At 47.0% G+C, this 25815-nt stretch overlaps 1 protein-coding gene across 2 annotated transcripts in view; it reads right to left on the bottom strand.

Annotated features, from left to right (window-relative positions):
- Positions 1-25815, bottom strand: part of XIAP (X-linked inhibitor of apoptosis) — a 550605-nt gene that overhangs the window by 226438 nt on the left and 298352 nt on the right. For both annotated transcript variants that reach the window (XM_086918504.1, XM_086918505.1), the window contains exon 4: positions 6103-6184. In XM_086918504.1, the coding sequence (XP_086774630.1) occupies positions 6103-6184 (82 nt within the window). The remainder of the gene's footprint in view (positions 1-6102; positions 6185-25815) is intronic.

The following is a 25815-nucleotide window of genomic DNA, read 5'->3' on the forward strand; positions in this document are numbered from 1 at the left end:
TCATCCAGTCACTGCTCATGTACTCATGCAATGACCCAGGCATTAACTCATGGCAAATACAGAGGAGGTCATGCTAATGACAGGGGTACCAAAACCCATAGTGTTCCCTAGTGTATGTAGGTGTTTTAACTGTAGTCTAAGTGTCTTTTAGCATAGCACTGCCTCTATGCCTGGTTAGTCAGAGTCCGCTGCCACCAGTACCCATCAGCAAAACGTTGGGAGCACAGGAGGACGTTCTGCCCCTCTGTTGGTTCTTTCTACACATCTCTTCTTCTTCCTGCACTTTTCTTCGTCTTTCTGGACTTCAATTGCCTCTTTCTGCATTTGTCTTGCTTCTTTCTGCACTTTTCTTCCTCTTTCTTCACATGTCCTACCTTTGTAGGCATAGTTAGAAATTAGTATTCAAAAAAACCTTAAAAATTCACAAAAAAACATAGGTTTCAGGGACATTATTATTAGAAATTAGCATTTAAAAACCCTTTGAAATTCACTGAAAAAACCATAGGCTTCAGGGACGTTACAATTAGTGGGAGATTTCACTCGTACAAAACCATAGAAATTCGACCGTTATAGTTAGTAGACCTAACTATAACTCGCGCCCCCACATTGCACTGCTGATGACATCACATATTACATCACTCATGACTTGCTCAGTGACATCACTGATAACATCGCTGATGACATCATCCACGTGATCTGATGCACCTCCTCATAAAACCTTTCATACACCCACTCTAAAATACAGACCACCAATATCGAAACCATAGACAGCCCAATAGCAGCTAGTACATACCTGCTCAGTGATTCATATGTCTACACACATATCCACCCACCTACCCATACAGTCACTCATACACACACTCATTCATCTATACAGCCACCGATATTTCCACTCATACACCAATATAGACATTCACACACTGCCACTCACCCAAAGAGTTACTCATACACCAGGTCAGTCATGCAAAGAAACTATCACACATCCATTTCCTTGCTTATACAGTCATACACACACCACCACACTTATTTATACAGATACTAACATATACTTACTCTCTTAAACAATCACTCAATGAAACACACTCGTCCATACAGATATTCTTGCAATCACTCCCTCTCACATATAGTCATTTATATACTTTAACACTCACATATACTGCTTTAAAAACATAAGTAGTTACTCACACAATCACCACTGAGACATCCATTCACTCACCAACACCCATACACACACTCGCCCACCCATACAGCTGTTTCCATATGCAATTTTGAACCCAGCAAGTGAAACAACCACTCTCAAATCTATGCACAGAGTCACACACAGACCCACCCACCCACAAAGACACTCAGGTACCCATACAGATACTCAGACAACCAATAAATAACCCATATAGACACTCATGTAGCTACTCACCAAGCCATGCAGCCGCTTACACACCAACTAACAGACTAATAAAGACATTCACCCAGTTTAGTTAGTAACCCATGCATTCAGTAAAACACATTTAATCACTCACTTATACAGTCAGGCACACACCTACTAAATCATCCATTCAGACACTCAAACACCCACTCATACTTCAATACACTTTGGTGTGTGTGTGTGTGTGTGTGTGTGTGTGTGTGTGTGTGTATATATATATATATATATATATATATATATATATAAACATTTTATAGTTTACAGAAACACACATCACTGGATGATGTCATGAGTGATGTCATTTGAGATGTCATCAGTAATGTCACTGAGCATGTCATGAGTGATGTATTATGTGACGTCATCAGCAGTGCATTGCGGGGGCGCGAGTTATAGTTAGGTCTGCTAACTATAACGGCCGAATTTCTATGGCTTTGTACGAGTGAAATCTCCAACTAACTATAACGTCCCTGAAACCTATGTTTTTTTCAGTGAAAAAAAATATATATATAAGCGATCCAGCGGTCTTGGTGGCAAAGTGTTGGTGCTCCAAAAACTTTTTGAAAAGGCTGGATCCCCGCTTACCTGGAACAGTGAATGTTGTCACTAATGATGGACTGCGACTCCGTGGGAGGGAGAGGTGGTGCCTCGGATCCTGTTCCGGGATGTTAGCGGTGGTGCGAGGGGACGGAGGAACTGCTGCCTGCGCAAAGACCGAACCCCAGAAGATCAAAGGCAAGCAGAGGGGGGAGGAGCAGACACCGTCCACTTGGGCCAGTACTAACGTCAGGTGTCTGTTCCGCACGGACTCACTCAGCTGAGTCTGGGCAGTATTTTCCCCACAGCAGTGCCTGCAGTGCATCCAACCAATCGTATAGGGACACTGTGTTTTTAAACTGAGGGCGGTAAACAGTTCACTACATCACGGCATCTGAGGAAGTTTGTAAGAATGAAACGCGTCATGCCGAGTGATTAATAAAAGCGCAGTTTCAACGGGTCCCCCGTGTGTGCTCAACTTCTTGCCGAAAGCGAAGGAGTATGGTGTGTGTGTATATATAGATATATATATATATATATATATATCTCAAAGCTCACGTGTTCAAAAAACACTCTGCACTCACGGGGTTCTCAGTCCATAGATTTATTTACGAGGACGCGTTTCGGCGTGTCAGCCTCCTTCCAGCTTGTTTCTCAATGCAGGCAGGCCAGCGTAGGGGTGCTTTTGAATATAGGGATACATTCCCATTGGTTTGCGCAGTCACGAGGGGAAGAAGTGTCTTAATTGTTGCCAGATGGTACAGGAAAATCTCCACATTCTCGGGCGGTTTACTTTTGGCAATTGTAAATGTCAAAGTTCAAACTGCCTCGCCAGAGACCTTTAATTATCCTTTTGTTGCACTGCTATTCAAAAAAGTACCTTTCGCTCCGTAGAAATGCCTGCTGAACATCCCCTCGTCATGCCATGCAGTATCCTGGTTCGCGGAGCAGGAGACGGTATATATCCGTGGTTTCTTCAATCTGTATGATTGACGCTTTCACGACTCCATATCCAAGAATGCTGCGCTGGTAGTGCACCGCGTTAGTAGTAAGATACACTGCTCCAAGTCCACCAAAGACGCATTGTGCACTCTTCAAGACGGGTGCGGTTACATGGTGGTGGGACCATTCCATATAACAAAGCTCACGTGTTCAAAAAACACACACCACTCACGGGGTTCTCAGTCCATAGATTTATTTACGAGGACGCGTTTCGGCGTGTCAGCCTTCTTCAAGCTCGTTTCTCACTGCAGGCAGGCCAGCGTAGGGGTGCTTTTGAATATAGGGATATTTACAACAAGGGGTGGTGAGGGACAGAGTCTCTGAATTAAGCAGAAAGCTCTCACCCAGTCAAGAGATCAGGGCTAGATCCAACACCGTTTTTTAGCTCACTGCACCATCCCAGTTTCAGAACCTGGCTGTATGCAAATTAGTCTGTTCCTGTCCCAGTGCATGATGGGTACAGGGCAAACCAAACTACAAAAGCCAATTCTTACACTGGGAAGGAAACAAGCTCCCGGGGACCGGTTTCTGGCATTACAGCCGTCTTGGCCCGGTTTGCTTGAATCCTGATGGTGCAATGAGCAAGGGTCTCACATCTGAGAATACCCTTCCACGCTTAGGGTGGACAAAAATATTTACAACAAGGGGTGGTGAGGGACAGAGTCTCTGAATTAAGCAGAAAGCTCTCACCCAGTCAAGAGATCAGGGCTAGATCCAACACCGTTTTTTAGCTCACTGCACCATCCCAGTTTCAGAACCTGGCTGTATGCAAATTAGTCTGTTCCTGTCCCAGTGCATGATGGGAACAGGGCAAACCAAACTACAAAAGCCAATTCTTACACTGGGAAGGAAACAAGCTCCCGGGGACCGGTTTCTGGCATTACAGCCGTCTTCGGCCCGGTTTGCTTGAATCCTGATGGTGCAATGAGCAAGGGTCTCACATCTGAGAATACCCTTCCACGCTTAGGGTGGACAAAAATATTTACAACAAGGGGTGGTGAGGGACAGAGTGGTCTGTTTAACTCAGACACTCTGTTCATCACCACCCCCTTTTCTAAATCGTTTTTGGCCACTATAGGTGTGGCAGGGTATACTCAGACATGAGTCCCTTTCTCACTGCTCCATCAGGATTCAAGCAAGCCGGGCCGAAGAAGGCTGAAATGCCAGACACCGGTCCCCGGTAGCTTGTCTCCTTTCTGGTGAAGAATTGGCTTGGTAGTTTAGTCTGCCCTGTTCCCATGATGCACTGGGCCAGGGACAGACTGATTTGCATATAGCCAGGTTCTGAGCTGGGATGGGGCAGTGAGATAAATAACGGTGATGGATCAAGCCCTGATCTTTGGACTGGGTAAGAGTGGTCTGTTTAACTCAGACACTCTGTTCATCACCACCCCCTTTTCTAAATCGTTTGAATATAGGGAGGCATTCCCATTGGTTTGCGCAGTCACGAGGGGAAGAAGTGTCTTAATTGTTGCCAGATGGTACAGGAAAATCCCCACATTCTCAGGCGGTTCACTTTTGGCAATTGTAAATGTCAATGTTCAAACTGCCTAATATATATATCTCAGGTGCTGTCTGGAAAGATTCGTTGTGATCGGTCTAGACGGGGGCGAGAAAAAAAGGAGGTTTTTGGGTGAGGTTCCACGGATCTGGGCGGATCCAGACCTCAAATTAAAATACAAAAAAAAAAAAACACTACTCACATACCCACACAATCACGCATACAGCCACAATAAAAGTTTATGTATTGCCCATAAGGCAATCTATGGGCATGCGCCTACCTATATAAAAGAACGGCTTGGGGTCTGTAATCCTAAACGAGCACTGAGGTCTTCTAACTCCCAATTGTTGGCTTGTCCGCGTTTTAAAATGTCAACCAAGGGAGGGAGATCTTTCTCTGTCCAGCTCCCACAGATGTGGAACAAATTACCGGAGTCTCTCCGCAAAGAAGTAAATCTTCTTCATTTTAGGAAGTCACTGAAAACACTCTTGTTTAGGGAAGCTTTTTGTTCCATTTGAGTAATGTTTATATCTGCACCTTCTGGCTACCTACTCAGTTGTTGTTACTGCTTCTGTCATGAGCGCCTAGAGACCTGACGGTGATTTGGCGCTATATAAACCTCAGATAACAATAACAATAACAATACAACTCACACACACACACACACATTCACAGACCCACAAACACACTTACATGCCTACTCACACACCCGCCCAGCCACTCCCACACCCATATAGTCACTCATACACTCAGTCACTCACACACAGGCAGTGATACACTTAAAGAAATTGCAACAGCATATGTCTGTATTAAATGTGTTGTTGTTTTAATACTGAATTTGTGCAATATAACTGGCAGACCCCTTAATTGTCCAAGGATTCACAATGAATCTGCAGATCCATAAAATTAACTTAAACAAAAAAAAACAAGAGAAATTCGCCAATTATACTTAACTGACATAATTAGAACCTGCAGCGCCATATAATTCAATTGTCATTATTGATGTAATATGTGAGGTGATGAGCAGTGCATTACATCTATGCAAGTTATACTTCTGGCATTTGCGCATAACAGGTCAATTTATATGTTTTTTTAAATGGTAGTGCTTTTTTAGTAAATTCGTTTTGAAAGCTATCGCTACCTTCCTCATGTACAACTCCACTTTAACCTCTGATTTTTTCATTGAATATATACGTATATATTTACAGATTTCATGCTCTCTGCTGTTAATATGACAGCAAAGTATAGGCACAGTATTGGCTATGTACTTACGGCAGGAAGGGTAGGTTGTAGTTGACAGCACCAGACTGCCATCTGCATTTTGTTGCCTCTATTATCTCTGTAGAAACCATTTACAGGTCTACTTGCTCACATTCGACAGTTTCCTTTGAGTTTATGGAGACCAAAAGCTGATGGCAAATTAGTAACTATCTTGTTAACAGTTTCAGCATCTAAGTTTTCGTTACACTAATATCAGAGCACAGAATACCTAGTTTCAAACCATGTAAGCAGGATAACTGTATGATAACTGAGAGCCATGGAAAAACACATAACAGATTTATTGGGAGCATGATCTACAATAATATGCGTTAAGGAATGGAATCAAAAATAAACATTATATGTAAAACACTGAAAAACATACCACAATATCTTCTTGGGCTCCATTGCATAACTGAACGCTATTCACATAGTCCTGGCCCTTCTGCTCTACTAGGTACTGGCATCTGTGTTGACAAAATAAATGTGTGTAATTAAAAGATACTACAAGTTTTAAAAAAAACAACAACATTATAACGCAAGTGGATAAGGGAGAAACGTAAATCAAATTTGATGTAATTTAATCTGCAAGCAGTTTAATTTCAGAGTACGTTAAAATAGTAAGAATTACATAAGAATAAACTATTCTCCCTTCTTCTGGCCACCTTTCGAAATCTTGCTGCTGGACAATAGAACGAATAGTTTCTTACCTGTCGGTGTAGTTTTGCAGCTTGAAGATCTTTCTGGATTCACTATGCTGTGCATTATTCCGCGATCTGGTGGTTGGGTCCGGATTCGTAGTCTTTTTTCTCTTTTTTTTTTTTTTTGTAGCCCAGGTGGGCGTCGACGTCCCACCATTTGGTGCACCTTCGTGACGTCGGCACGCTTCCTGCGGAAGCTCCCACCCTTGGGCGCCATCTTCGGATTCTTTTTTCTTTCCTCCTTTGTGGTGAATCCATGGCTATGTGTATTAAAACTTTCCTTCAACGTAAACTTCTTCACGTATATTTGTCTTGTTAAAGCGTTCCCATCTTACTCTATGTCCTTCCACCTTCTCCAGCCTCATCTTTCTGGAGGAGGTGGGTGGGTTCGCTAGTGAATCCAGAAAGATCTTCAAGCTGCAAAACTACACCGACAGGTAAGAAACTATTCGTTTTGCAGCGTGAATCTTTCTGGATTCACTATGCTGTGCATTGATTTCGTAGCGGTTTTGTCACTCATGTGGCGGCTGGGTGGAAGATGAGCGTTGGTTGTTAAAGATATGTTGAAGCACTCTTTGGCCCACTTGTGCTTCCTTGTTCATCTGCACATCTACGCAATAGTGTTTAGTGAAAGTGTGCACTGAAGCCCATGTTGCCGCCAGGCATATGTCTTGGATGGGCGTGTTTGCCAGGAAGGCGATTGTTGCCCCTTTCTTCCTGGTTGAGTGGGCTCGTGGCCCCTCCGTGAGCTCCTCGCCCGCTTGCATGTGGCAGAGCTGTATTGTTTTAGCAATCCATCTTGCTATGGTGTTCTTAGTCACTGGTCTACCTAGGAGACTCCTTGCGAAGGACACAAAGAATTGTTTTGTCTTCCTGTGTTCTTTCGTCCTTTCTATATAGTGCATTACTGCCCGCCTTGCATCCAGAGTGTGGAGCGCCCTCTCCGCATTTGATGTGGGCTTCTGGAAGAAGCTAGGGATCTGGATACTTTGGTTCATGTGGAATTTAGATACTACTTTGGGCATGAAATGCGGGTCTGTCCTCATCACGACCCTGTCACTGTGTATTTGTATGTACGGTTCTTGCAGGGTTAAAGCTTGTAGTTCGCTCACTCTGCGTAGCGATGTTATTGCTACTAGAAAGGCTGTCTTCATTGTCAGTATTTGTAGTGACGCTTTATGGATGGGTTCAAACGGCGGCTTCATGAGTTCCGTCAGTACCACGTTCAAGTTCCATGCCGGCGGCGGCATCCTCTTGGGTGGCGCTATTCTCTTTGCTCCTTCCAAGAACCTTTTCACTACTCTGGAAGTGAAGAAACTTCTCCCCGTTTCTCCCCTTGTGTATGCCACAATCGCTGCCAGGTGAACCCTCAGCGAGGACGAGCTTAGTTTGGCTTTGATCAGGTGCGTGAGGTATTTGAGTACTGTAGACTCTCTAGTCAGTTTTTTCTCCAGGTTTTTCTTATGGCACCACTGCGTGAACCTCTTCCATTTCTCCCCATAGCACTTCCGTGTACTGGGTCTCCTTGCTTCTCTCAGCACCCGAAGTGTGCTCTCTGGTAGTTTTAGATGAGCAAACTCTAAGTCCTCAGGAGCCACGCTGACAGGCAGAGGCTTTCTGGTTCTGGGTGTAGAACCTGTCCCCCTTCCATGGAGAGAAGGTCTCTTCTTTTTGGGAACTTGTGTGCTCTGCCCTGCGCCATCTCCATGATCTGGGAGTACCAAGTCTGCCTCGCCCATTGGGGAGCCACCAGGATGAGAGTCATGTTGCTCGACCTGCACTTGTTCAGGACTCTGGGGATCAGTGGCGTTGGTGGAAAAGCGTAGGCAAATTTCTTTGACCAGCTTATCCATAGGGCATTCCCATGGGACATTGGTTCTTGTTCCCTCGATGCAAAGTGTTGGCATTTTGCATTCCGGCGTGTTGCAAACAGGTCTATTGTTGGTGTGCCCCACCTCCTGAACAGGTTCTCTGTCTCTTGGTTGTTCAGTTCCCATTCGTGGGACACTGATGCTTGCCTGCTGAGCCAATCCGCTTCCACATTGTCCTTCCCTGGCAGGTGTATGGCCAGCAGGTCTATCCTGAGTGGGATCGCCCATCTCCATATTTCTTGAGCCAAGCTCGACAGAGGGAATGACGGAGTCCCCCCTTGCTTGTTGATGTAAAACATCGTCGTGGTGTTGTCTGTCTGTATCAACACCTTTTTGTTGTAAAGGTGCTTTTGGAAGGCCTTGAGGGCCAGCAACACTGTTTTCAGTTCCAGGTAGTTGATGTGCTTGACCGCATCTCCTGGGTTCCACAGACCCCTCACTCTGAGCCTGTTCATGTGTGCGCCCCATCCTTTCTGGGATGCGTCTGTGGTGATGGTCACAGTTGGGTCCGGTGGCGTTAGAGGCTTCCCCATCGTTATATTCTCCTTCGTCCACCATGTCATCTCCTCCTGCACATTGTGCGTAACAACCACTAGATCTTCCCAACTTCCTTCTGCTTGTGACCATTGTTGTTGCAGCCACTCCTGTAGTGGTCTCATCTTTAGGCGAACATTGGGGACCAGGTGAATGCATGACGCCATCATCCCCAAGATCTTGCTCACCGTCCTCACTGTCAGAACTTGCCCCTTCTGGTAGTGACGTTTCTCCCTCAGCAGGCTGAGTGTTCTCTTCTCGCTGGGTGTCACTCTACATTCGACAGTGTTGATCAGGGCTCCCAGGAAGATTTTTACTTGCTCCGGGTCCATGGAGCACTTCCTCCAGTGGATGGAGAAGCCCAGGTTCGTGAGCGTTCTTGTGACCTGTTCTGCGTGGGCTTTGCACCTCGTGTAAGAGCTTGCTTTCACGAGCCAGTCGTCCAGGTAGGGGTACACGTGTATACCCTCCCTTCGCAGGTGTGCGGCCACCGCCGCGAGGCATTTGGTAAAGACCCTTGGTGCTGACTTGAGCCCGAAAGCCAGGGTCGTGAACGGATAGTGGTCTTTGTTCACCTTGAATCTTAACAAGTGTTTGTGTTTCCTGTTCATGGGGATGTGCAGGTATGCGTCTTTTAGGTCTATTGTGGACAAGTAGTCCCCGGGCCTTATTTGTGGGATGACCTCTTGCAGGGAAGTCATCTTGAACTTTTGAGTTTTTACGTAGGTGTTCAGGAAGCGTAGGTCCAGGATGGGTCTTAGGCTTTCGTCCGCCTTTGGTACTAGGAAGTAGTTTGAGTACACTCCCTTGTTCCGTTCTCTTTGCGGGACTGGCTCTATGGCCTCTTTGAGGAGCAGTTCTTGAGCTTCCTCCTGGAGCAGGCGCAGTTCTCTGCCCTTGTGACCCCTTCTCTTTGGCCTCCTGCTTGGTGGGTATCTTTCCAACTCTATGCAGTATCCGTGTTGTATAATGTTTAGTATCCACTTGTCTGTGGTTATTTTTCTCCACTCGTGTAGGAAAAATCTCAACCTTCCCCCTACTGGTGTTGTGTGTTCTCTTGAGCCGTGTCCGTGTGAGCCTCTCCTTAGCTGTAGGTGCTCTCCCCCCGGAGGCTTTGGGTGGGTGAGCGCCTCCCTCTTCGTGGAGTCATTTTTGGGGGGGTTGATCACCACCTCTCCGTCTTTGGCCCCGTCCGTTTCCTCTCCCTCGAAAGGACTGGCCCCTATTCTGGGAGCTCCAATTCTGTCTCTGTTGACCCTGTTGCCATTGGTTGTCCCCTTGTTGACCATGGTGGTGCGACTGATGCGAATGTGATTGCTGGTTTCCACCTCTACCATTTGGTCTCCTCGTGGGGGTGCCTCTCCGCATCCCCCTGAATTGTAGGGCTCCCATTGATTTGGCTGTCTCATTGTCCTTCTTCAGCTGGGCCAGTTTGTCATCCACCGCTGTTCCGAACAGCGTCTCCCCATTGAAGGGGGTGTTCAGGATGTTGTTCTGTACTTCAGCCTTGAAACCTGATATTCTGAGCCAGGCCTGCCTTCTCTCAGTGATACCTATGGCCATCAGTCTGCTTGATGTTTCTGCCCCGTCTAGGGCCGTCTTCAGGCATGCGTTTGCTATGTCCTTTCCCCCCTCGACGAGGTGGGCTGCCCTCTGCCTGTACTCCTCAGGCATGTGTTTCAGCAACTGGCTCATCTCATCCCAGTGCTGGTATTGGTGTCTATTCAGGAGTGCGTTGGAGTTTGCCATCCTCCAATGCATGGCCGCATTCCTTTCTATTTTCCTTCCAGTGAGGTCCATCCTCCTGCTTTCCTTATCAGGTGGTGGACCAGATGTGGTTGGCACGTTGGCCCTTCTCCTGGCAGTTGCCGCGATGATAGAGTCCGCTGCCACGGTGCCCTGGATATAAGGGGGGGTCCCCGGAGGAGAACTTGTATTTCTTCTCCGTCCTCGGGGTCACCGACCTGCATGTAGCCGGTTCCTTGAAGGCTTCAGCTCCTTGTGCAGTGACGCTCTTCAGCATGGGCAGGAAACTGCTTTTTGTCTGTGAGGGGAGCAATGTTTCCAGCAGGAAGTCTGCCTTTGGCTGTTCCTCCTCCAATTTTACATTGTAGACCGTTGCAGCCTTCTTGACGACTTCATAGTAAGCCCCGATGTCATCTGGCGGCGAAGGCCTCGACGGATACGTCTCCACAGGTTCCTCGGGGTTATCGGCCTCGAGATCCTGCCATTCTTCGTCTAAGGACGCCGAGCATTCTGAGTAGTAGCTCTCGCGGAGGTAATCTCCCTCCGAGCGGTAGAAGTCCTCCTCTTCCCCTTCATCTGTGGGGTCTGGAGTTTTCGGCGGCTCTTCGGCCTCGAAGTCCTCCTGCAACTCTACCTCTTCGGCTGGCGCTGCGGTGCTCGAGGCGGCAGTCGCGGTCTTTGAGGGAATCGAGTAGTTCTTCATTTTCTCGTCGAAGTCTCTCTTCCTCTGGAGCATACTCTCCATTTCGGCCTCGAGCCTTTTTCTCTTTTTCTCCATCTGTGCCGCCTGCTCGGCGTCGAGCTTCTCGGCCGGTCTCTTCGACGGCGCCTTCGACGTGGAGGCCATTTTGAGCGTCTTCTCGCTCGCGGGTCCCTTCTCGAGGGCCTGCTTCGACGACCTATGCTTTTCGCTGGTCTTCGCCATCTGGGAGTCCTTTTCGAAGGATCCGCTGGGCTTTTCGGAGGATGCAACTTCGGACGTCGAAAATTTCGTCGCCGGTGCTCCTTTCGAGGACTTAGCCTCTGTTTTTCGGGATTCTCCCTCAGGCTTTCTAGGCCCTGTCTGGGTTTTCGGGGTCGTAGACTCTCCTACCTTTTTTGAAGGTCTCACATCGGTCTCTACGACCGTGAAGTCATCTGGTCCCTCGGCGATGTTCTCCTCTTCCTCGGAGGAGGCGCCCAGGTCGTAAAGCGTCGGCGTGGTCCCTTTCCCTTGCATCATCTGGTGGGCCACCCTCTGTCTCTCTCGAACTCTCAAAGTCTTCGGCGTGAAGACTGAACAGGCGTTGCAATCCTCGCTGGAGTGGTCGACCGGCAGGCAGAGGTTGCAGACTGGATGCTGGTCCTTCTGCGCGTACTTGTGGTGGCAATTACGGCAGAACTTGAATGGAGTGTTGTCCATGTGCTCGGTCAGGGGGTCCCCTGCCCGCTCCTTCTCCTTGGCTGTCGAAAACCTCGATGTTTTCTTCCCCCTTCTCCGTTCTGGTTCTAGGAGGTCTTCTTCTCTGACCTTCCTCGGTCCTTTTTCTTCCAAAAACTCGTGTATTTCCTTCTTTTCTCCTGAAACTTCTCCGGAGCTTCATGCGACGATCCAGACCCAACGGCGGAAAAAAGAATCTGAAGATGGCGCCCAAGGGTGGGAGCTTCCGCAGGAAGCGTGCCGACGTCACGAAGGTGCACCAAATGGTGGGACGTCGACGCCCACCTGGGCTACAAAAAAAAATAAAAAAAATAAAAAAGACTACGAATCCGGACCCAACCACCAGATCGCGGAATAATGCACAGCATAGTGAATCCAGAAAGATTCACGCTGCAAAACTGGCGTTACTGATGGCCTAGTTACAGTGCCTGGACAGGACAAAAAAGTGAAACTGTGCAAATATTATGGATTCTTGTTGCTTTCGGGGAACACTGGGTCCCACTCCCCAGTATCTGCTATCGTCCATGATGAACTCGTTACACTAACTTCTTCCTGGAAACTGATGACTATGGCCACATAGAACACAACAGCCTGGAGTTCCAGAACTGGGATCACGTACTTTAAAAATAGGTCGGTGTACGATACCTACACAGTTTGTGACCTGCTGCTACTGTTGCCTCATTATACAAAATTCGGAGGGAGAACGGTGAAGGAAAGCAAGTATCTGTGTTTGGTGGGGGTGCCATGCAATCCGACTTGTGGAATCGGTGTAAGAGTGTATTTCAGGAACACGGGTAGAGAGTCTAATATAGTCTGCTACTTATTTGTTTTACTATGAGGGTGAAGCACCAGTCATATCAAAATAGTTTTTGGGATCCCTTTTGCAGTGTTACAGAGGCAGTAAACATGGATGGAAAGAAAGAGATAGCTTACGTGTAAAAGTAGTTTTCAGCTTCAGAGGAAAACATTCTGTTTTTATTCTGAGATCTTGTGCCTGTGTTCAGAAAATTATGTTGAAAAATACATCTTTATCTGGGTGTCAACAGTTAGGAAACTGTGCATGACTAATAATGGCATTTATTGACCATCCCCAAAGGTCCCACATCTTTGATATCATTAAGATTGAGCGTGTCCACAGTGGCCTTATACAACACTGTCTAGCTATTTACATATTTCTCTGAACTCTAGTTGAATTTTGCAATGTTCTCTCCATCTTGGTCATTCTTGAAAATGTTTTAACTTTTTAAATCTCCTTTTTTAACTTGTCTCAGATATTATTTTGCCATTGTTGATTATGCATCTTCTAACTCCTTCCAGCAGGATCTTACTTTTATCTTTATAATGTATCTTTAAGGTAAGCCTTCAGAAAATTGTATGTGACAGTCTTAATCTGTTTTATTCAACCTCTTTACTAACCTTCAAGTGCACACGAGGTGACATTTTCATCCTCCTACTAAAGAGAAGAAATCCTTCTAGTGCTCGCACCAGTGGGATTCCGTTTTTATGGTCTGGTTAACAGGTAGAGCTTCCTCAGCAGCCCGAGTCTTCTTTTGTTTTGTGTTTTTTTTTTTTACCCTGAATGGCGGACGATTGCATGACGCTGATGTAATCTTTACGTCTTTCCTGCATATGTACTACCATTGTATTTCATATAATATTTTGGGTGCAATGTGTTGATAGTTCTTTTGAACCCTTTCACTTCTAGGCATCCTACCCACCCCTGCTAAGCTTTTTTTTCTGTTTGAGGTAGTTGCGCTTAGGGCCCTGTAACATTTTGTCCACATAAAGTATCCACACCAAATTTGGTCCTTTTCTTCCAACATCAAGGGGATTTTAAAGGTACCCAGGGTTTGTGGATTCCCCAGGAGGGGACCTAGAAATGATACATAACACAGCTAGATTTGATTTTTATTTTTGTGTAAAAATGGGGGAGAAGTACTGCAGAAGAAAGCATCTGTTTTTTCCCCTGCAAATGGTATCAACAAAAGATTTGTGGTGCTTAAATCACCATCTTCTAAGCTTTAAGGGACATGCAGACGTATCAGAAAACCAACATTTTCTCCACAGTTCTGGCATTTTACTGGTACATAGGCTATTTTTGCTACTTTTTGTGTTTTCAACCTCATTCCAGTTAGTACCACTTAGCGTTCCATCAGGTCTCCCAATAAAAATGGTACATACCCGGTACACAATGAAGAACCATTGCAATACGCAGCTCAGTTATTGGCTCTGGGTTTCTCATATTTTTAGTGAACCTACAAGTCCTTTATATCCCCACAACCACAAGGGTCCAGCGGATGTAACAGCTGTCAAAAATCTGTCTTACTTAGAAGAAGTTACAGGTGAAAACGTTGACACAAAAGGCGGCCTGACTCTGCACCATTTGCAGTCTTTTGACTAGATATAATGGCAGACCAAAATAGAGAGATTTGTGTCTATGTGAGAAATTACCAAGACAGCCTGAACCAGTGCTTCCTTAATGAGAAGTCTGCTGATTTTTCTTATCTTCCGCAACTGGAACAGGTAGAAAGGAATATGCTACTTACCAGTATGCATTTGTTCTTGGCATGTAGAGCTGCAGAGTCGTACACTTTTGCAATAGATCGCCACCTGGTGTTGGGCTCGGATGATTGCAGGTTGTTGTCTTCTTGGAAGAAGTCTTTGTAGTCATGAGATAGGTGACTCCTCCCTTGGACAATACTGCACATGGTTATCGACTCCATCCTCAGATTGTTTTTCGCCATGATGGGAAATGATGGAGTTAGTAGAAGTAAAGAGAAAGGATGTCCATGCGTGTGCATCTAAGTAAGATGAGTACTGGAACGGATACAAGTCCCGGGGAGGTGGGAGGGCGTGTACGACTCTGCAGCTCTACACGCCAAGAACAGATGCATACTGGTAAGTAGCATATTCTGTTCGAGGCATATGAGCTGCACATCGTACACTTTTGCAAAGATTGTGCAGCAGTGTCTCCCCTAGCGGTGGTCGCTTGTATCCGTTGCAGCATACTGAAATAGTGTTTTAGGAACAGCTTGGCCTACCGCAGCGTCCTGCTTGGCTTGCACATCACCACAATAGTGTTTAGTGAAGGTGTGTATTGTAGACCATGTTGCTGCCTTGCATATGTCCTCTAGTGGTATATTTCCTAAGAAAGCCATAGAGGCTCCTAGTTAGGTCGAGTTTACTCGAACCTATTGCTGTCCATCCAAAAGCTGACTTTTTATGAGGAGGATTCTCAACAGTTCACGTGAAATCAAGTGACCACAAGCTCCTTCGTGCACGAGCTTGCATTTCCCCACAGGCTTCCCCCTGCCAGCAGCATTTGCCACATCAAAGGCTTCAGCTGCCCCACCCCCGCCGTCACTTATCAACGGCCACAGGCCGTCCTAATTGCTTTTTTTTTTTAGCCTGGCTACTTCAAAGGGTTCGTCAGGTTTTCTGGCTGCACAGCTGCCAGTTTAGCCAGACACAAATGTAATCTAGGCCCAGGTGTCATTTTCGTTATGCTGACAGACTCGTATAATTTTCACAATTTTGCTTTACACTTGCTATTCTAAATTCCTGACATTTCAGCTTTCATACCTTGTCGCATAATTAAAGCCCATTTGTGCAAAAATCCTTTTGATGAAGCATTTGGAACAAGAAGGACCAGCATGCGGGTACCTGTTGCTTGCAGCACTTGTGCTTTTGGGGAACTACGTCATCGCATTCAGGATGGACACCCCAATGCATTTTGCGCTAAAATACAGCATTAAATACTGGACTTCCAGCTCGTGTAATTTCACGTAATTCAATTATTTTGCGTATCGAGCTGAAGGGAATTACGCAATGTGTGCACACTCTAAGTAATCCTTATGAGTTCTCGAGCACTAGGGCAAAAAGGTCCTCATATTCTGTAGGGGAGAGGAGTGTGCATCCCATATTCTTCAAGACAGAGGGTCAGGTCGTTTTGCAGACTGCGTGGCACTGGCAATGCGTGACGAGAGAAGGCCAGCGTGTCAGCAACATAGGTCTTAGTATGGAAGGAGGTGCAGTGGCACCAGGGCTCAGAAGAGGGAGGGCCCACTACTACCCCCCCCCCGCCCCAGGATGTCTGTGTTTTTCTACAGTCAAACTAAGGGAGTAGCGGCTCAGACTCCTTACTTGCACGAGGACCGGTGGCGCTCTAGCTAGCTACGGCCGCATGCCATCCCGCGCCTACATATTTTACAGCGTCCTGGCATTCCAACACAGGCGCTATCCTGTGGCGAGCTAACAGTTGAGTGCCATGGCGGGCGACAGACGCGGTGCCAGGATTCACTGGCAGACAGCCAGTAGGCTGGCATGCTGGGACTGCGGCGCGTATACTATATAGCTATGCACGGGCTCACGTGGATACCAAAATGCAGCTGTTGCACTATTTTTTTATATTTAAAACGATCCCAATACATTTGGACCGAGGGTTGGTGAGACAATGCAGACGCCCTGCGAGATTGTATACAGTTACCAGAGCCTGGCACAGCTCTCTGAGTAGCGGAGACAGACACTGTACAGGCTTAGCCGCGGTGCCAGGGGGAAGGCAGGATAACATACAGAGGGCACTCACCGGTTAAGAAGGTAGGTCACGCTGGCAGCGTACAGGTCCAAGCACAGTAAAAGGACTGGCATAGTACGAGACATTACCTAGTCCCAGGAGCAATGTTAAGGGGTGGCGCTCCGGTACACGAACAGTGTGATTCCAGGCACACCGACAGGCTGCCATAGTAACATATGCCACAGGGCCACAGGTGCAATGCTTAAGGGCGATTCCGTAATATACAGTGTGCGACCCCAGGTACAGTGACAGGCCGAAGCATAAAGACACCATGCAACTCCGTGGAGCCTCGCGGGGCTGGCACTGTTATATACAATGTCGTGTGGCCGATATCACGCACATAGATACACAGGCACGTGCTACGGAAACGTGTTCTTTGCAAGGATACTATGCTGTCTTTAAACATCACGCTTGCTTGCGTATTCTAACTGTTCTAGTGTGCACTCACACAGTGCCTAGAAGGCAGCTGCTTATACAGTGAGCTAGGGATGCCAGGCACGTCTGGCGAGTCGGTCTAGGCTGGCATTTCAAGAGGCAGACAAACAGGCTAACCAAAAACAATGTTTATGATCAATATAACGAAAATAACAAGAGGATTGTCGATAAAGCGTTATGTCGCAGATTTCCAGTCTCTCGGCGTTGCTAATAACAGGCTTTACGCATTCAACTAAATTGGTATTACTCAATTTAATGACCTCAGAAAAATATAAGGGAGAGTTGTCTGGAGCAAACCCATGACCCTAAGATCACAGAAGATGTCTGACACTCGTTTAACTAACCAAGCCACGTTGTCAGCATACAACTAAAAATAAGATCGATGGAAAAATATTTAGGGGTGGAAAAACCAGCAAATTTTAAAGTAAAAAAAGATAATTAAGTACTAGTGGCAGGTATTTTTCTGTAAAGGTTGGAAAAGAAATCAACAGCAAAAGCCTGTACAAACTATTTCCCTTTGAAAGGTAAAATTAAATAGCGTATTAAACTAGCAGCGACCACCACATCATCACTCAGCACCACAGCATCACGCAGCACCACCACATCATCACACATCACCACCACAGCATCACTCAGCACCACACCAGCATCACTCAGCAGCACCACTCAGCACCACCACGGCACCACTCAGCACCACCACAGCATCACTCAGCGCCACCCCAGCATCACTCAGCAGCACCACTCAGCACCACCACAGCATCACTCAGCGCCACCCCAGCATCCCTCAGCACCACTCAGCAGCACCACATCATCACTCAGCGCTACCCCAGCATCACTCAGCACCACCACATTATCACTCAGCACCACCACATTATCGCTCAGCACCACCACATTATCACTCAGCACCACCACCACATTATCACTCAGCACCACCACCACATTATCACTCACCACCACCACATTATCACTCACCACCACCACATTATCACTCACCACCACCACATTATCACTCACCACCACCACATTATCACTCAGCACCACCACATTATCACTCAGCACCACCACATTATCACTCAGCACCACCACATTATCACTCAGCACCACCACATTATCACTCAGCACCACCACATTATCACTCAGCACCACCACATTATCACTCAGCACTACCACATTATCACTCAGCACCACCACATTATCACTCAGCACAACCACAGCACCACTGAGCACCACCCCAGCATCACTCAGCACCACCACAGCACCACTCTGGAACACTACAGCATCACTCTGGAACACTACAGCATCACTCTGGAACACTACAGCATCACTCTGGAACACTACAGCATCACTCTGGAACACTACAGCATCACTCTGGAACACTACAGCATCACTCTGGAACACCACAGCATCACTCTGGAACACCACAGCATCACTCTGGAACACCACAGCATCACTCTGGAACACCACAGCATCACTATGCGCTACCACAGCATTATTATGCGCCACCACAGCATCACTCAGGGCTTCCACAGCATCACTCAGGGCCTCCACAGCATCACTCAGGGCCTCCACAGCATCACTCAGGGCCTCCACAGCATCACTCAGGGCCTCCACAGCATCACTCAGGGCCTCCACAGCATCACTCAGGGCCTCCACAGCATCACTCAGGGCCTCCACAGCATCACTCAGGGCCTCCACAGCATCACTCAGGGCCTCCACAGCATCACTCAGGGCCTCCACAGCATCACCCACAGCCTCCACAGCATCACCCACAGCCTCCACAGCATCACCCACAGCCTCCACAGCATCACCCACGGCCTCCACAGCATCACTCAGGGCCACCACAGCATCACTCAGGGGCACCACAACATCACTATGCGGTACCACAGCATCACTGAATGCCACAGCATCACTTGTCGCCACTACAACATCACTCCGCGCCATCACAGCATCAATCTGTGCAACTATTCAACAACAACTGGTTCAAATATGTTCTCTCAATGTTTCAAGCTTTATTACAATGTCACAAAAAGATGTTAATATTTCACTTCTGTTCTTGGATTTTCGTCACAATAAAATACACTGAACATAATCTTCACAAAAGTTATTTACAAAAGTTTAAGCTATTGCTATTATAAATTACAATCACTTTTATTTAAGTATTAATTATTAAAAAAATTAAAAGCCATTGTTATTTGTAATATCAATACATCTAAGTCACGTAAATACAAAACATGTTGCATTACAAATGCTATAGGTGTCACATTTGCGAAAGTTATAACTATTGGCACTGTAAATGACAAAGCTATTAATTTAGCTATTTTCAAAACCAACACATAAATAAAAAAATTGTCATTTACAAGACCAATAGCTCAAACTTTCATAATGCGAGACCTATTGCATTGCAAATGCTTGTTTGCGAGTGGAGTGCGCTCTAGGAGGAACTGTTAGTGTACGTTTAGCTTTTTGATAGCATATTTGTATACACTTTACAATACACCTGGCAATTCCTCCCTTAGAGATGGGATTGCCTTTGTGTGGGGGAGAGAAAGATACAAATAGTTGTTTTGTCTGTCTGAAGGATTTAGTCCAGTGTTTGTAGTATAACAGAGCTCTTCTAACATCTAAGGTGTGTAGCGCCCTTTCTGCAACAGAATCCGGTTTTTGGAAAAACACTGGTAGCTCTACTGATTGGTTAAGGTGAAAAGGAGTGATAACTTTTGGCAGGAATTTAGGATTTGGCCTAAGAACCACTTTGTTAGGATGGATCTGAAAAAATGGTTCTTCTATTGTGAATGCTTGTATTTCGCTAACTCTTCTGAGAGAGGTGATGGCGACAAGGAAAGCAGTTTTCCATGTTAGGAATTGCAATTCACACTTGTGTAAAGGCTCGAAAGGGGGTCCCATAAGTCTTGTAAGGACCACGTTTAGGTTCCATACTGGAGCAGGTGGTAACCTAGGTGGGATTATTCGTTTTAATCCTTCCATAAATGTTTTGATTGCAGGTTCTCTAAAGAGAGATAGATGTTGTCTATTCTGTAAATTGGCTGCAATTGCTGCCAGATGCAGGCGTATGGAAGAATAAGCTAGATTGGACCTTTGTAGGTGTAGAAGGTAGCAAATAATATTTTGGATGGAAACATCCAGTGGATCAATATGAATATTGTTACAATATATTGCAAATCTTTTCCACTTAGCGGCATAACATGCTCTGGTAGTGGGTCTTCTAGCTTCTTAAATTATGTTCATACAGCCTGGTGGTAGGTTTAAGTAACCAAACTCTAAGACTTCAGGAGCCAGATCGCCAAATTCAGTTGGCTTGGTTCTGGGTGTCTTATTTCTCCATGGTTCTGTGTTAACAGGGATGTCGTGAACCGTAATTTCTGATGTGGAACCAGTGAGAGATCTAGTAGTGTGGTGAACCAAAGGCTGACGTGCCCATGTGGGAGCCACTATTATTAGTTTGAGAGACTGATGTCTGAGCTTGCGTACTACTAGTGGAATGAGTGCGAGAGGCGGAAAAGCGTACGTAAATCTGCCTGACCAGTTCATCCATATCGCATTCCTCTCCGACCGTGGGTGTGGAAACCTGGCGGCGAAGGTTGGGCATTTTGCATTTTCGTGGGTAGCAAACAGATCTATCTGTGGATGCCCCCACCTTTGGAAGAACGGTTGAAGTATTTGTGGGTGTATCTCCCATTCGTGAATCTGTTGTGACTGACGACTCAACAGATCTGCTATCTGATTGTGAATTCCTGGAAGGTGTTCTACTGTCAGGTGTATGTTTTGAGGAATGGCCCATCTCCAAATGTTCTGTGCAAGCTGGGAGAGTTGCAGAGAGTGTGTCCCCCCTGTTTTTGTATATAATACATGGCTGTCATATTGCCCGTCCGGATTAGGACAGCTTTGTTTCGTACTTGTACCTGAAACGTTTTGAGTGCTAGAAAAATTGCTAACAGCTCTAGATGGTTGATATGGAACTGTCTCTGTTGGTTGTTCCATTGGCCTTGTGTAGTATAATGCAAGAGATGGGCTCCCCATCCTGCGAGGGATGCATCTGTTGTGAGCACTACTTGTGGAACAGGGTCTAGGAACGGCCGTCCTTTTGTCAAGTTTTTGGTGTTCCACCATTGCAGAGAGCGATATGTACGAATGTCTACCAACACCAGGTCTGTGACCTGACCGTGAGCTTGATTCCACTGTTGTGCTAGACATTCTTGTAATGGGCGCATTTGCAGTCTCGCGTGAGTAACTATGAAGATGCAAGACGCCATCATCCCTATTAGTCTCATGAACACTCTGGCTTGGAGAGACTGCTGGTGTTGAAAAAGGGAGACTAAGGACTGAATGCTCTGTATCCTGGCTTGACTGGGGCACGCTAGAGCTGTAGATGTGTCTATGGTAGCTCCTAGATATTGATGAACGTGCGAAGGCTGTAGGTGCCACTTGGTGTAGTTTATTGTAAACCCTAAGTCGTGCAATGTCTGAATGGTTTGTTTTGTGGGTTGTACACACTGGTTGAACGATTTTGCTTTTATGAGCCAGTCGTCGAGGTAGGGGAAGACATGTATTTGTTGTCTTCTGAGATGTGCTGCCACTACTGATAAGCACTTTGTAAACACTTGTGATGCTGTTGTGACCCCGAATGGAAGGACTTTGAACTGATAGTGCTGTCCTTGTATGACAAACCTTAGATACTTCCTGTGCGCAGGATGTATAGGAACATGAAAATAGGCGTCCTTTAGGTCTAGTGTTGATAGAAAGTCTCCCTGTTGTAGTAGTGGGAGTACTGGTTGTAGAGTGATCATGTGAAAATGATTTGATTGTATGTAATGGTTGAGGGGCCTGAGGTCGAGAATTGGTCTTAGTGTCCCGTCCTTTTTGGGAATTAGGAAGTACAGGGAGTAAACTCCTGTTCCTCGTTCCTCTAAAGGAACTACTTGAATAGCATCCTTTTGTATAAGTGCTAGAACTTCCAGTTGAAGTAGTTATATGTTCTGTGGACATCAGACGTTGCCTGGGTGGTATGTTTGGGGGGGTTGCTGTGAGTTCTAGGCAGTAGCCATGTTGGATAAGGAATATGCTACTTACCAGTATGCATCTGTTCTTGGCATGTAGGGCTGCTGACATTCATATCTGTGCATAGATCGCCGCCTAGTGTTGGGTCCGGATGATTGCACATTGTTGTCCTGGAAGAGTCTTCGAAGTATCACGAGATAGGTGGCTCCTCCCATGGACTACAGTGCGCATGGGCATCCTCTCCAACCCCAGATTGTTTTTCGCCATTGTGGCAGAGATGGAGTGTAATACTGAAAGTGATGACCATGCCTGAAAATGATTGTGAGTGCTACAGCTGCGACAGGCACCGGGGAGGAGGGCGGGCGATATGAATGTCAGCAGCCCTACATGCCAAGAACAGATGCTTACTGGTAAGTAGCATATTCCGTTTGAGGCATGTGGGCTGCTGAATTCATATCTGTGCATAGAATAAATAGCAGTTACCTCCTTAGCGGTGGTTGCCCGTGCCAGCTGCAGCAGTCTGAAAGAGAGTTCTGAGAACAGCCTGTCCTACAGCAGCTTGCTGTTTGGAGTGTGCATCTACGCAGTAGTGTTTGATAAATGTATGTATGGTGGTCCATGTGGCTGCTCTACATATGTCCCCTAGAGGAATGTTACCCAGGAAAGCCATGGATGCCCCTAGCTTGCGTGTGGAATGCGCTCCTGGGGGAACTGTTAAAGTGCGTTGAGCCTTTTGATAACAGATCTGTATGCATTTAACAATCCATCTGGCTATACCTGATTTGGAAATAGGGTTGTCTTTGTGTTGTGGAGAGAAGGCAATAAACAGTTGTTTAGTCTTTCTAAAGTCTTTTGTCCTGTCGATGTAATACAGGAGAGCTCTTTTAACATCTAAGGTGTGCAGTGCCCTGTCTGCCACTGAATCTGGGTTTGGAAAGAAAACTGGCAGTTCCATGGTTTGATTAATGTGGAACTGCGAGATTACCTTAGGCATGAACTTGGGGTTGGTGCGCAGCACTAACCTATTAGCATGAATTTGTAGGAAGGGCTCTTGAACTGTCAGGGCTTGAAGCTCACTGACTCTTCGTAGCGATGTGATGGCCACTTTCCATGTAAGAAACTGTATCTCACAAGAATGAAGAGGCTCAAAGGGGGGCCCCATGAGCCTGGTGAGAACGATGTTTAGATTCCAGACAGGCGAAGGAGGGTGTCTGGGAGGGATCACTCTTTTAAGGACTTCTAAGTAGGCTTTAATGGCAGGCACTTTGAAGAGGGAAAGATGCTGTCTGTTCTGAAGATAAGCGGCCATGGCAGCCAAATGTATCCTAATGGAACTATACGCTAGATTGCATTGATATAGATGCAGCAAGTAACATATGATGTTTTGCGTGGACGCATCTAGCGGATTAATGTTATTGTTGGAACAGTAGATGACAAAACGCTTCCATTTGGCTGCATAGCACGCCCTAGCCTTGCCTCCTTGATGATGTTTTACACTCAGGGGGCAAGTTGAGGTAGCCAAACTATGACCTCAGGAGCCAAATCGCTAGGCTCAGCTGTTGCGGATCTGAGTGCTGAATGTCTCCATGGCTCTGAGTGAGGAGGCTGGGCGTGAGGCACAGCCGTTGGTGAGGCACCACTGAAAGTTCCAGGAACGTGATGTACCAAGCCTGTCGTGCCCACGTTGGAGCAACCAGGATGAGCGTCATGGAGTGCTGCTGCAGTTTCCGCGCCACCAGCAGTATGAGTGGGGCTGGGGGAAAAGCGTACGCAAATCTGCCTGACCAGTTCATCCATATCGCATTGCCCTGAGACTGCGGGTGTGGGAACCTGGCGGCGAAGCTTTGGCATTTTGCGTTCTCCTTTGTGGCGAAGAGGTCGATCTCCGGATGACCCCACTGCTGGAAATATGGTTGGAGCACTGAGGGGTGAATCTCCCACTCGTGCATCTGATGACTGTGCCTGCTGAGCAGGTCCGCCATGTGGTTGTCCTTGCCCGGGATGTGTTCCGCCATGAGGAACGTGTTCCTCTGAATGGCCCACTTCCACATGCTCTGGGCTAGGTGAGATAGCTGCGGGGAGTGTGTGCCTCCCTGTTTCTGGATGTAATACATGGCAGTCATGTTGTACGTCCGGATCAACACGACCTTGTTGCACAGGTGCAACTTGAACGCTTTCAGCACCATGAAGATTGCCATCAGTTCCAAAAGATTGATATGCATCTTTTGCTGCTGCGCCGTCCATAGTCCCTGCACAGTGTAATGGAGGACATGCGCTCCCCAACCCTGGAGAGATGTGTCCGTCGTCAGCACTATCTGTGGGACAGGCTCTTGGAACGGTCGTCCTCTGCAAAGGTTTTGTGGATTCCACCAATGCAGAGAGTTGTATGCACGACCGGTCACCAACACTAGGTCTTTTAGATGCCCATGAGCCTGGTTCCACTGTCGTGCTAAGCATTCTTGAAGGGGACGCATGTGCAGCCTCGCGTGCAGGACTATGAATATGCAGGAGGCCATCATACCGATCAGCTGCATGAATACTTGCGCTGGGAGCGATTGTGGAGGCCTGAACCTTTGAATTAGCAGCTGCATGCTGTTGACTCTGGCAGAGTTTGGCTGCGCTGTTGCCGTTAGAGTGTTTAATGTTGCCCCTAGGTACTGTTGCACATGAGCGGGCTGAAGGTGCGACTTTTGGTAGTTTAGTGAGAATCCTAGACTGTGTAGGAGGTGAATTGTGCGTGACATGTGGCTAGCACACTGCTGGTCCGACTTTGCTTTTACAAGCCAGTTGTCCAGGTAGGGATAGACATGGATGTGTTGTCTCCGAAGGTGCGCAGCCACAGTTGCTAAGCACTTGGTGAGCACTCTGGGGGCAGTGGTGACCCCAAAAGGCAGGACCTTGAATTGGTAATGCTGATTGTTGATGGTGAATCTGAGATATTTCTTGTGACTTGGGTGAATGGGAATGTGGAAATATCCATCCTTGAGGTCTAGGGTCGCCAGGAAGTCGCCCTGACCAAGCAACGGCAGGACCTGCTGTAAGGTTAACATATGAAAGTGTTCTGACAGTATGTATTGGTTGAGGGGTCTGAGGTCTAGAATGGGCCGCAGGGAACCGTCCTTATTTGGGATTAAGAAGTACAGAGAGTACACTCCTGTACCTCGTTCTTCTGCAGGCACGAGCTCTATTGCCCCTTTTTGCAGCATGGAGAGTACTTCTTGCTGCAATAAGTGCATGTGCTCTGCGGACATAGGACGGTGCCTTGGGGGTAGGTTGGGGGGGTGGAGGTTAGTTCTAGACAATAGCCGTATTGGATAAGTTGTCTCACCCACCAGTCCGTGGTAATGCCTTCCCAGACTGGCAGAAACTGCTGGAGTCTTCCCCCGACAGGTGTTAAATGGTCGGGGGGCAGTGACAAGGCGTCACTGTTTGTTGGGAGCGGAGGATCTGGCATTGTTATTACCACGTCCTCTGCCCCCGACAGGTGTTAAATGGTCGGGGGGCAGTGTCAAGGCGTCACTGTTTGTTGGGAGCGGAGGATCTGGCATTGTTATTACCACGTCCTCTGCCCTTGGCGCGGTTTCCACGGTATCCACCCCTGGTATTCTTAGTATAGGTGGATTGCGTGCTCCCTTTGCTATACTGGGCTTGCTGTAAAGCCTGTCCTCTAGAGGCTCCCCTATTACCGGAGCGACGAAAGGAACTGCCCCGAAACTGCTGTGACTGCAGAGCCCCCATGGATTTTGCTGTCTCAGTGTCCTTCTTAATTTTTTCGAGGGTTGTGTCTACCTCGGGACCAAAA

This window comes from Lissotriton vulgaris, chromosome 4_1 (genome assembly GCF_964263255.1).
Source record: "Lissotriton vulgaris chromosome 4_1, aLisVul1.2, whole genome shotgun sequence".
NCBI lineage: Eukaryota > Metazoa > Chordata > Amphibia > Caudata > Salamandridae > Lissotriton > Lissotriton vulgaris.